Here is a 12,739-nt window from a genome sequence, read left to right on the forward strand (position 1 = left end):
TTGGATTGAAGGTCTTGACAGCATCTGTACCCAGATGGCAAGGGTTTGGTCAGTTGCCACCTGGAAAGCCCTTTAAAATCAGAGAATTGAATTTCCAGCACTTCCCCTGCAGCAGTTTATTCCCACGCGTGCTAGGTGCCCAGTTGGAAATTCCCTCCACCCTTACATCACGTTGGCAGCACTGGGGTGGCGCAGGGATGGGACACGAGTGGGGATGAGCAGCACAACCCACCTCCCCCTGCCCCATTCTCCACCACAACCACCCGACTGTGGAGGGCACCGGAGGCGGCGTCGTCCCCCGGGGACCCCCAGCAGTAAGCGATGGGGACACCCACGAACACAACCCCCGCACCTATGGGGGGGTGGCCGAAGTGTCCCACGCCGGGGCGGGGCCGCCAGGGGGCGCTTTTTGCGCGGCTTTAAAAGTTGCGCGGGGCGCTGCGCGGGTGCCAGTGCGCTGCGCGGAGCCGGCTACGCTCTCCTGCGTGTCCCCCCCCTCCTCTGTCACCCTCCGCAGGTGCGGAGCAGCCCCGCGTAGACATGGCCAGCGGGGGTCTGCAGCTCCTGGGCTTCGTCCTGGCTTTCCTGGGCTGGATCGGCATCATCATCAGCACCGCCATGCCCCAGTGGAAGATGGCATCGTACGCGGGGGACAACATCGTGACGGCCCAGGCGCTCTACGAGGGGCTATGGATGTCGTGCGCCATGCAGAGCACAGGGCAGATCCAGTGCAAGGTGTACGACTCGCTGCTCAAACTGGAAAGTAAGTCGGGGCGAGGGTACGGGGGCTGCTCGGCCGCGTCCCGTCGGGGTTTTGGCGTTTAGGAACTGCGGGGTGCCCGTCCCGTCGGGGTCACCCCCTGCACCCCGATGCCCCTCCGGTAGGAGATGATGGTGCCGGTCCCATCGGGTCGTTCCCTCCCCGCCTTAAACCCTTGCTGGTCTTGTCGGGGCTCGGGTTGAAGCAGTGGGACCAGGAGTCCCAGTCCCGTTGGGTCCCCCCACCCTCTGCCCGCCCCGTGGAGTACCGTCGGGTTCGCCCCTCCGGCTCCCGTTGCTGCCGGTGCTCGGCCGGGGGCTGGTTTCAAGGTGTCTCTGACCTGTTGAAGCCCCCCCACATCCCACCTGTTTCTTGGAGGGGGCTGGGGGTGTCCCAGCCCGCCGGGAGACCCCTCCATCCCCGCTGCCCTTCCTGTCGGGGCTCCGCAGCGCCTGGCACGGGGGAAAGGGCAGCACCTGGGAGGGAAGCCGGGGCCGTCCCGCAGCCCCCCGAAAAACTTCGGGGAAGTGTTTGGGGGGATATCGGGTCCTCCACGCGTGTCCGGGGAAGCGCCGTGACTACAAGAGCTTTAGGAAGGCACTCAGGCAGGGGCTGTCTTTGTTCGGGAATGGCTTAACAGCAAGCAAAGCTCGAGTAAACAGCGCTGAAGTTGTCTTTTCAGTACGGATCCTTTTTATTTTATTTATTTATTTATTTTGCGTTTGACTATTAGGTTTTGCTGCACTCCTGTACAGGATAACTTTGTTCTCTGGGAAAGCCACTTCTACTCCTGTGATTTCTTTATTATTATTTGCTTTAAGCAAAGCGCTAGCAGGTGAGCTGGGTTCCAGCCCGGCAGATTTTAGGCAGGTTGGCCCATGCAGGTGATCGCAGGGGCTCTGCTCCCATCCGGAGATGGCGAAGCAGGAACAGCACCCTGCTGTTGGGGCAGTACCTGGGGGTCCGCACTGAGCTGCCCCCACCTCGGTTGGCTCCAGGGCTCGCAGCACTATGACACTTGCTCAGACCGTAACTTACGCTGACACCCAAAGGGGTTAAAAATTAATAAGTCCTTTCCCAATCTCCCTCCCTTCTTTCCCCGTCCACTATGGACACACCAGTGAGGTCAGTGTGTCCTGGAACATCAGCCTTCTCCCTCCCTAATTAATAAAATAGTAATTATCAGCTTGGTCACCTTCTTTCCCAGAGGAACGAGCATGCAGTTTCGCATACGCCGCAGAGGGACCATTGGGAGTGTCCCCAAGGCCGATTGCCACCAGCCCTTCCTTCCCCGGTGTCAGAGCAGAGCTGGCCGCCCTGGCCCCACCTGCACTGCTATCCCACATCGGTCCCTCCCGTTCAACCCCCGTGGGCCCTGCAGCAGCGGCTGGAGGTGCAAATTACTCCCTCGGAGCACGGTGCACCCATTTCACACCGACAGGGTGCGGGGCTGTGGATAATCAGGGCTGGGCCGAGCACAGGCTCTGGGGTGGTGGAGTGGTAATTATGTGTAAGCTCAGCTTCCAGCCTTTTATCTCGCTCTGGGGGTGGGGGGCCAAGATGCCAGCAGGGCTGAGGAATCTCCAGCCACCCCCTGGATCAGTTGCGAAAGGTAAACTCGCCTGGGGGGCTGTGGCTGCAGCCCATTGTGCTGTAAATGAAACCTGCCTGTCGAACCAGACCCAAGCCTTGCCTGGCTCCCGAAAACCTGCCCGAGGACCTCCAGACCTGCCCCATTGAGGGCTGAGTGCTGAATGGCAGCTGCTCCCTTCACCTTTGTTCTGCGGACAATGAAGGCTCCTCCGAGGCTACAGGGGAGGTGTGAGGTGCTGCGGACTGAGCCTGAGCAGTTAATGGCATCTTATCCCCTTACAGAGCCCTTGGCCCTACGGAGAGGCTGAACATTCCCAGAAGTATAATAAATATGGAAGTAGCAGGGGATGCTTGCTTGCTTGGGAAAGTCAGCAAAAGTTTTAAAATACTCTTTTTGCTTTTGGCACCCCTGCTTTGGTAGGCTGTGCCCTCCCTATTTCAAGGCATTCGTGCCTCCTGGCATACACCTTCTCTGCTCTTTTTCCTGCCTGTCCTCCCCTCAAGGTCTTTGTGCAGCCACAAAGGTTTGGGCAGTGACAGTAATGCTGTCTTGGGTGCAGGTGTGACACCCCCCAGCTTTTACCCAGTTCAGCAGCTGTGCACTGGGACAGGTGCAGCTGTGCAGTAAGAGCTCCTTATTGCTCTGGCTCAGGCTGTGGTGGTACAGCTATGTGGGCATGGAAACTTCTGTCTGGTTGTGCCTTTCTGCCAGGGCTTCACATGCCCTAAGTGCCCTGAGCCAGGTGTCAGAGCCTCGTGCACTGATGGGAGAGGCATGCACAGATCCTGCAGTGACTTTTTTTTTTTTCCTCATAGGAGGGTCTGAGTCTCCTCACCTGCAGTAATTCACAGTCATGGGAATGGTGAAAAGCTTTGCCAGTGAGCTCTTGGATATGTTAGCTAGCTATTGCCATTTCACTAGATACATCCATGTTGGCTTGGGCTGATGCTGCATGCCCAAGATGGGGTTGGCACAAGGTTGAGAGGCACCTGAGGGGCCTTCGGCTCCCTGTGTGGCCATGCTGCTGGAGTGCCCCCATGCTGGCTCTTCTCCCACAGCTGCATTCAGCTGAGGGCTTATGTCAGGCTGGGACGTGCTCCTATTCAAGCTGAGTTTTGCTGGCTTGGGGGAAAAAAGTGTGGCCACATGCAGGCATAGAGGCACAAAAGCCACCCTTGCAACCAGGCTTTGTTGCCCAGCCTCAGCATTGTTCTTGTAGCCCTCCAGCATCGTCCATGGAGCTAGCTCAGCTTTGTGCTCCTCCAGGAAGCACATTCCTCTTGGAAATGGGACCAGCTAGGAGGGACAGGGGCTCCTGGTGCCTGTCTTTGGAAGTTCTTAGCACTGTCTGACCACTTCTGTTCAAAGCAGGGGGTGTTCAGGGTCCTGTTTAGGCTGTTTCAGCTGCAGATACTCATCACCCTGGTTGATGGTGTTGGTTGGAGATGTTCCGAGTTTGAGACAAGCTGAGACTCATCTACTACTTCATCACCAAACCTAGTACATCCACAATGAGCCTTTGTGCCATAGATTGGAAAATAAACAAGGGTTTGGATGCCCTCTGGGTCAAACAACATCATGGAAATATTAAATCTTCCCTCCTACATCTTTACCACCCTGGCTGAGCCTGTTCCAGGAGTTGGGGAAAGGATGGGGGGAGCGAGGGGGATGGAGGAAGGTTCATCCTCAGGTTGCTGTTGGTGATGGTGTGGGAGCTGAGAGGCTGGCCTTTCAGATAGCAGGAGGGACAAATGTGTCCTAATCACTTGTCACCCCTCTTCATCTGGAATAAGCAGGTAGAACCTGATAGTATATGTGCTTTCATGTTGGTTAAGGGTTAATTTGCTCCAGTGTTTCTCAATCCCTGTTCCTGCCTCGTGAAAAATTGTGATCGAGTGATAAAGCAGTCTCATTTGTGCTGTGCTTTGACAAGGTAGAGGGTTACTTGGAATGCCACCGAGGCTGTTCCTGTTCGGTGCAGTGTTGCCTCTGTAGAGGGGACAGGAGTCTGTTGCAATACACGGGCTTTATTGCTCTACAAGCAGCTTCTGCTAAGCAGCTTTTGTGGTTAGTGTTAGTCCCTCACTAAATCTCCCAAGGGAATTTCCAGGTTTTGTAGAAAAAGACTGCCCAGGTCTCCCCTGACCACTAATCTGGAAATGGTGGTGCTGTGTTCCCTTACTCATAAGCTTTCTCTGTTGTTTGAGTGACTGCAGGAGGGCACTGAACCGTGCTTGATTTGGGGCAGGCAGAGTACAAGGCCACTGTTTCTTGCTGAATGTGTTTTTGTTGCTCTGGATGTGCAGTGGGGGCCCTCCAGCCTTCCCATGCCCTGCTCGAGTCTCCATCCTGCCTAAATTCTCTTGTGTGGTCTTCTAATCTCGTGGGGAGGTGCTGTGGAGGAGTCCAGGCTGGGATACCTGATGGTGATAGGTGTGCTGGGTCTCTGCAGGGGCTGGTAACAGGATTTTGAAAGCCTCCAAGACATGAGCAGGCTTTTAGGTCCATCCAGAATGGTTGCAGTGTGACAGAGCCTTGCTGGTTGCCCCTGGAGCTCTTGCTGCTCGCTCGGATCTGTTGTCCCTTGCCTGCCTCCCAGAAGCTGTGCCTATATGCTGTTACGGCAGAGCAGCAGGATCTCAAATTGGCTCCTTCGATGAGATCAGGCTTTTCTGATGAAACTCCAGTGGGAAGGCTTTGAAGGCTGCTGACTTTCCTTCAAGGTGGATGGTGTAAAGTGCTCCTTATGCTACGGGCATGCCTGTAACTCCAGGGCAACTTTCCATGCACATGTTAGCGGGAGCTGTACAGCATCCATGCTTCACCTGTCTTCTGTCATCACTTCACATTGAGGCCCACAGGAAAAGAAGGAAAAGTCCATATAAAATATGCAAATGAGACAGTCAATGAGCATTCTTATCAGAAAACAATCTCCACACAGAGCCATTACAGCAATTTTGCATTACAAATAGGCATTACAAAAATCCAGTGGCACTTTGCCAATTGTTTTTCTTTTTCTATCATGTAGTTGATAGAATAAATAAGGAAATGTGATGACAAAAATAACCCAAACTTGTGGTGATGCAGTTCTCTTTTGTAACTAACCAGTTGCTTCTGTGTCTGGTAACCACAGTGGGGATTTTATTTAGGCTTCAGATAAAACTGCATCAAGTAGTTTGTGTCCAAATCCCCTAAGTCAAAGCAGGTTTGTGAGCAAATTAAAAAAAATAAAAAATGTTGGTTTCACTGTGTGGAACAAGTGAGAGCTGCTATGTCACCTACAAGGACTTGTATGGTATTTTATAATGGCCTGCAGGATTCATGTTTGTTATTAACCTTTCTCAGTAGTTTCAAGACTCTTTACTTAACTGCTTTCTTGCTACAGGCATTTTCAGGCCGGGTCTCAGTTACTAACTAGCAATAAAAAAGGCTTGGCTTCTAAGTAAATAGTGGGTAATATTGACAAAACACTGTTGACATCTGTTGGTAGGTGTCCAGCCAGTTTGTCCGGCGTGGTGCAGGACTGCTCTGTCCCAAGGGCCTCCAAGCCTGGGCTTTGTAGCAGCCTTAGTCTGGTGTGGGAGGCTCTGCGCGGCAGCACCGGGTCCTTCTCGGGCAGCTGCTGCAGCCAGGAGTGCAGGGGAAAAACTGTTTTTCTCTAATAGAATATAGTCATAAGTTTAAATTGCTGTAGAGTACTTCTGCCTGCTGTTGCTGTCATGTCCAGTTTAGCAGCTTAAGACAATTCTGCATGTTTGTGTGTAATATGGGGATTTTTGCTCTGTACACACAGTGCTGTAATATTAAACTAGTTCCCTCATCCTCTCGATGTGCAGCTTCCATTAATGCAGTTGTTAATGAGTAAATAATAACTAATCAGTTGGTTTATCATTAGCCACAGACAAATGTGCTGCGTCCCAGAGCACAGGTTGGCCAGTCTGGGGAAAGAGGAGGGCAGTTGGCCAATAGTGGTGTCACATTTAAAATGCCTTGAGATAGTGGGACAGTCTGTTCTGCTAATGCTGCAAGTTTTCTAAATGCTTCTGTTCTCTTCCATGGATAAGGAAAGGGCTTGTGTACTGGGGATGAGGAGCACCAGCAATGTCCCTACAGGGTCCCATGCTGGAAGAGGGTGTCCCTGGGAAAAGCTCACAATCTGTTTTCTTACCTTGTGGAAGATGCTGATTTTTTTGTTGTTGTTGTTCAACTGCTTCTGCAGAGCTGTCATGGCATGCATCCAGTTAATACACATTTCATGTTTGAACAGATTTCATAGGTAGGGCTCCTGAGGTCATATAAACTTCTCAAACATCTTCCTATGAACCCACGCTCAAACCTTTTTGTCCTGTGTTTGAAGGTGAGAGATCTCTCCCCTTGTGCAGTTAATTTTGTAGTTGCTTTTAAGATAATGTTCCGTGGCTTTTTAGCTTCATGGAAACTCTGTAGAAGTGTTGAAAGAGTAATTTCTGCAGCAATACTAAGCTTGGTTTACTGCAGACTTGAAACAATTTTGTATCTCTGCAGGATGTGTACTTTCCCATGCAAAAGATGAGCTGAGGTCTTCAGCCATCACCCTCTCCAGAGCTGCTGCCGTAACATACAGTTTAGCCTTAAATGTATGGCAGTAGGTGCTGACCCAGCAGCAGAGGTCCTTCTGAATAACTGGCATAAATTCTGCAAGCTAGAAGTTACGTTTTGTGCGCAATCCCTGACACTGGACAGCAATCTTTTCAATAATGTGTTTGGATACTGCTGCTGTGACTTGTGGTAAATGGGTTTCTGCAATCGAAGCAGGAGATGGGTTTTGACTAACAGCTGGGTGGTGCAGAGGTGTATCACCTTTCCCCTTTCTTTGAAGGAAGTGAGATGTCAATTGGCTGAGCTGATTGTGGAATATTTCCTAAGAAAGCCAAGACTCTTCCTAAGAAAATGTGTCACTTCCTAATTGCTCTAAACAATGCCTTGTTACTGTATTGTTTTTCAGTTTTTTTTTTTTTTAATGAACGACTAGAATAATATGGTCGTTGTGCACAGAGGCCAGTGCAGATTTAGTTTAAAGCAGAACTAGAGGCCAGTAGCCTGTTGTGGGTCAGAAGAATTCTCCTTAGTCAGGTAGCAGCTGCTGTTGTCCAAGGTCCAAGTGCACACAGGTCTACAGAATCTGGGCTCCAGACTGGGGAGTGGATTCTGGCAACACTTTGCTAAGGCTAGGCATGTCACATGTACTGCTAAATCTTCTGTGTCAGGGGACACTTCTGCCTTAGTCACAGCATGCTCCTGGGAGCTTGTTCCCTTGATTATCCAGCCCTGTTTGTTTACACGTTTATAGGACTGCATGTTAAAATGCATGCTGTTCAAACAAGTCTGATTTGCCAGGCAATAAAACTCAGCCTCGTTTCACTGCTATTTACTCTTCCTGACAGTGTTTTGTCACCTGAAAGCTTTTATCAGTAATGGCTTAATTTCTGTCATTGTTTTTCCTTCTTTGTTATCAAGAAAATTTGAATTCTGTAGCTATTGTACATAGGGCTAGCATGGTGAGTCAATATAAAGCCAAATCCTGGATAAGGAAGTATATTGAGTCTGTCTGCTGAGAACCCAGGTTAAGACAGCCCTTGCCTGTGGGAAGGCATCATCCCTTGTTCCAAATCTTTAAAAACCCCAGAGGCTCTTAAAACATTTGTTTACCTGTGTTTAAGTTAAATATTTCAGGCAAAAAGTTTTTAATTTAGCTGGGAAAAGCCTGTTTCTTTCGCAGTTGTGACTTTTTAAAACCCTCTGGGGCTCATACAGAAGACTCTAGATGAAAATACCTAAATCAGCACTGAGGTATTTGTATAAAAGACAGGTTTTGGGAGTGTTGAGCAATAAAGGGTCTTTGTTGCCTGCTGTGGGACTATTCATATGTATGGTACTATTCATATTAAAACATGTTTAAATGCTTTGTCAAGGTGGAACCTAAATCTGAATACTCCTTTTGATAAACAGATATGTCCTTCCAATTGGGATTCAAATGATCAGGAAACAAAAGATGTCTGAAGGCAATTCCCAGGTCATTTCCTGCAAAGAGCTGCATGCCCTTGTTTGTCATGCATTTTTAGAAGAGGCTGAAAGTCCTCTGATCCTCATGCATGACAGCCCTTGAGCTTAAAGCTAGAAAGGAATCTCCCGGTTGTATCCTGTACCACACAACAGTGTTCTGAGATGTGATTGCTGAGCCCAGGAATTTGAATTTCCTATTTGTACCTTGAGTTTTCTTTGTGGTAACTTGAGTCCTAATGTCTTCTAGGCAGTCTGCAGGCCACGCGGGCTTTGATGGTGGCTGCGATACTCCTGGGCCTCGTCGGTGTATTTGTTGCCGTGACCGGCATGAAATGCATGAAGTGCATGGAAGATGACCAGGTGAAGAAGATGCGGATGGCTGTCTTTGGTGGGGTCATCTTCATAATTGCAGGTTGGTAACTTGCAAATGTGTTAATATTAAATGTGCCAGCACCTAAATGGTATTTATACTGCACAGGATGTGAGAGTGCAGGGGAAGGCTTGCATCTCCCCAGAGTAGAAGCGTATCGGTGTCGTTCCAGATGTTGGTTCTGCTACATGCTAATCTTTTTTTAGTGATTTTGTGGATTTATTTTATTCCTAGTAATAAAGCATGGCATTGTGTTCCCTTCATATGCAGGTTTGTCAGCGTTGGTGGCCACGTCGTGGTATGGCAACAGAGTGGCTCGGGCCTTTTATGACCCTTTCACGCCTGTTAACACCAGGTACAGACCCATTTGATTTAACACTACTGTACTGCATGACAAATGTTCACCAGGCTTAGTTTCCAGTAGGTTTTCAGTAGCAGTGGCCCCAAACACAGAAGGGGACTTCCTGAGCTGGTTGGGTTGGCTTCCTGCTGTGCAGAAGAAACATTAGGAGCAGATCTTATCTGTGTCTCTTAAAGCAGCATCACTGCCATGGATTTTACTGCTGTCTTGTTTTGTTTTTTTTTTTTTTCTCCACTAAATGCTGAAGGCCTAGTCTGCAGAGCTTGGTTTGGCTGGGTGGTCAGGGCAAAGCTCTGGGCCTGAGGGTTAGCAGCGTCTCAGGTAGTTTCAAACTTTAGCCTCACAGGAAGCCACTTTGCACAGATTTCTGCTCCCTTCTACTCTGTGTGGACATGCCTGTAACCCAGAGGCATTACTTCTAACATTTTTCCTTGTTTCTCCCCAGATTTGAATTTGGATCAGCCCTCTTCATTGGCTGGGCAGCTGCTTCACTGGCCATGCTGGGGGGAGCCTTCCTGTGCTGCTCCTGCCCACGGAGAGAAACTTCCTATCCACCCACCCGAGGCTACCCCAAAAATGCCCCCTCCACAGGGAAGGATTACGTATAATGGAATGAGGAAGAAGAGCCACCAGCACTAGTAGTGAAAGCGTTTCAGAGAGGACACTACAATGCCGCTGTCCTGAGCAGAGTTCAGACTCTAGGTTCTGCCTTCCTCTTCTCCCAGAAATGTGTATATTTTTGTAATCATCTTTGCTACAGGACATAACTTTTCCTTTCTCTCCCAGCCTGTGGAGGAAGGCTAAGCCTAGGTTTGTAGGTATTGCCACTGGAAAGATGAAGCCTCCAAGCTTGGGTTGAGTTTAGTATTTGGGAGTAAAAGGGAAAATGATACTGTTTTTAGATGGATGTTGGTGCTTTTTTTTAGTTTTTTTTTTTTTTTTAAAAAAAAAAAAAATAGATGGTAACAATTCAGTCCCCTACCCCATTAAGTTAGAGCCCAGTGTGGTGTGTGTAGAAATTAAAGGAGCATATATACGAAGAGAAAACCAATAGCTTGAGGGGAAACATAATCTGGGGAAATAACTTTACATGTGGGAATATTTGAAGAGATCTAAAATGTTTTTGTACTTTTTTATTGGCATAATACTCAGCACCTTCCTTTCTGTGCAGATTGGCATGACAAGTGGTCAGAATTAAACTGCTGTGAGTTAAACTAAAATCTGTAGTTGTCCATGCATGTGCTGTTGGCCAAGACATGTAGTGCGTAAGGCCGCTTGGCTTAACTGTATGTCATCGCTCTTTTGACAAGATCTGGTAAGCTGATTGTGTCTGGGCCAGCAGCAGCAACACTGCAACTGCAGCAGTTAGCAAACGCCCAAAGCAGCTGCAGGTTTCCCTGGTGCCAGGGAAGAGGCAGAGAAATGTTTTCCTCTGCTCTTGCTGGTGTCTCTGTGGGGTTGTTGCTGCTGTTCCTTAGACACTGAGTGCTGCCAGTGACTGTTTCTGATGTTCTCACCCTAGCACCTACCTGAGCTCAAGGCTATATCCCCTTGTCTGTTACAGGTCACCTTTTAGCAAGCGCCCTCCTCTTCCCTTGAGTTGTTCCCATTTGGGCTTAGTTAAAACTTACTGATCTGTTTGCCTTACACAGCTAAAAATGTTAAACCAAACAGAATGCACTGCCACTCCTTGATGTTTCCCCACAGATACCTCATGTGCTACCATTTGACCCCGTCTTTACTCCTGCAAACACTTTCAGTGATATGAAGGCAAATTCCAAGGAAACTGACCCAAAAGTTATAGCATTTGCTTTTAATCCAAGCTCACCAAAGAGGAAGAAACCCATCTTTTTAAAGATAAAGCCATCATTGCATATGAAGTCACATATGAAAAATGCAGCTCAAAGGTTCCCACCCCTTCCTCTGAAACACCCAGTCTGTCACCAGTGTCTGACCAACACAAGTGAGGCTGGCTGGAATTAATACTTCTGTTCCTAGAAGTATAGTACCAGTTCTCCAAAGCTCAACCTTGATTTTTCTAAGGAAGGAAGCTGGTTGCTTCTGACTAGGCTTTACAATGGTGTATGTGTTCAGAGGCATCAGGTTTCTTGATTTCCTTTGTAGACTGGGACAGCTTCTAGGGCTGAGCATGTACAACCACAGCATTAGTGGTTCGTATAAGCCTTGTACCTCTGTTTGACCTGACTCTCTGCAACGTAAATCAAAGTTACTAAACCAACCAAAGCATTTGCTTCGGGCTTGGTCTGATGTTGGCCTGTACTTGAGCTGGGTCACAAGGCTTCCACTTCTCCATGGGGGATTGATTGCCTGTGCACAGGAGCTGCTTCTTGAGACCTTGTCTTAAGGGGTGGCAGCTCAGGTCACATCAGAGAGCTGGTGAGGTCTGTGCTTGTGTATTTGCGTTAACCCTGAGCCAGGGAGCAGATGCTTGTATTGGGAACTTGTATAAAGTGTTAAAACAATTTCAATAAATGGACTTTTTTAAGGAAAATCAGACTGTTGCTTCATTTTCATGTTTTGAGCAGAACTTGGACAGAGTACATGGAAGACAGGAGTGGCACTTGGGTTTTTGGGAGCATGCCTGCCAGGACAGAGCTTGTTTAGCTGTGTATCTACAGCAGATGTAGGTGGGGACAGATCTTCTGCAGTGAGTCAGGCAGTTGTGGCCTCTGGCACAAACTCACCCAGTAATCTGCTATGATTGCAGCCCAGGAACCAGAAGGTCTGCTCCTCAGCAAGGCAAGCTGCACCCTGGGTGGAGCAGGAAGGGGCAGGGAAAAGGCAGATGGATCCCTCAGAGGGGAGAGGGAGCTGCAGGAATGGGGAAGGGATGGGGTGTGGAGCTGCAGCCCTCCTGGGAGGACTACTCAGTGTTTCAGCAGTGCTTTTCTCTCTAGCCTTATCTGGGGAAGGCTATGTACAGGCTGCAGCTTCTACACAAGATGAACTGGATGTGACTTGTGAAGATTTTTCTGTGGAATTCCTTGACAATTGAGTTAACAGGGTCATGAAGAGATGTGCCCTGGGAGGCTCTGTCTTACTTTAAAGCCCCTCTGCAGGCTGTTATGCTTCTCCTAGCTATGATAAGGAGCATGATTGGCCAGGTGTGAAGTTTTGCAGGTCAGTTAAGGAGTGGTTCCAGCTGAGGATGGTCACTTCTAGTTTGTACTAATGCCTCCCCAGGGCAGCAAGGATGAACCCCCTGCTTGCTTTTGCCTGGCCTTGAAACCTTTCTATTCACTGAGGCTCTTGTGTTTATCCTTTTCATCACTTCGAGTACATGCAGTGAGAGGCAAACTTTATTTAAAGCATGTTCTTACACTCAGTCAAGGAGCTGCCTCCTCTGTTCCCTCTCTTTACGAAGGCTATTTGCTTTTGTGATACAAACAAAAGGAATAGAGCTAATTAGGCCTTGTAAAGCTGGCAGAGCAAAACAGGCAGGCATGTGGCTGAGTGAGCTTGCAGTGCCTGGAGCAGACTGGTTGCCTGGCATAGTTTGGGATCTGTGGTCATTCTTACTCCAACCTGTCAATTAGTCAAGGATTTCCATTGAGATTAATTTTTTCCCATGTTTTTGTGCTTACTCCCTCT

General features: G+C 48.9%; 1 protein-coding gene across 1 annotated transcript; it reads left to right on the forward strand.

Annotated features, from left to right (window-relative positions):
• The first annotated feature begins 441 nt into the window (after positions 1 to 441).
• CLDN1 (claudin 1) lies at positions 442 to 11,639 on the forward strand. Its single transcript, XM_035334738.1, has 4 exons — positions 442 to 763; positions 8,644 to 8,808; positions 9,037 to 9,121; positions 9,573 to 11,639. Exons 1-4 carry the CDS (start codon positions 541 to 543, stop codon positions 9,733 to 9,735), a joined length of 636 nt encoding a protein of 211 aa, XP_035190629.1. The 5' UTR covers positions 442 to 540; the 3' UTR covers positions 9,736 to 11,639.
• Positions 11,640 to 12,739: the final 1,100 nt, after the last annotated feature.

Source organism: Oxyura jamaicensis, chromosome 9 (assembly GCF_011077185.1).
Source record: "Oxyura jamaicensis isolate SHBP4307 breed ruddy duck chromosome 9, BPBGC_Ojam_1.0, whole genome shotgun sequence".
NCBI lineage: Eukaryota > Metazoa > Chordata > Aves > Anseriformes > Anatidae > Oxyura > Oxyura jamaicensis.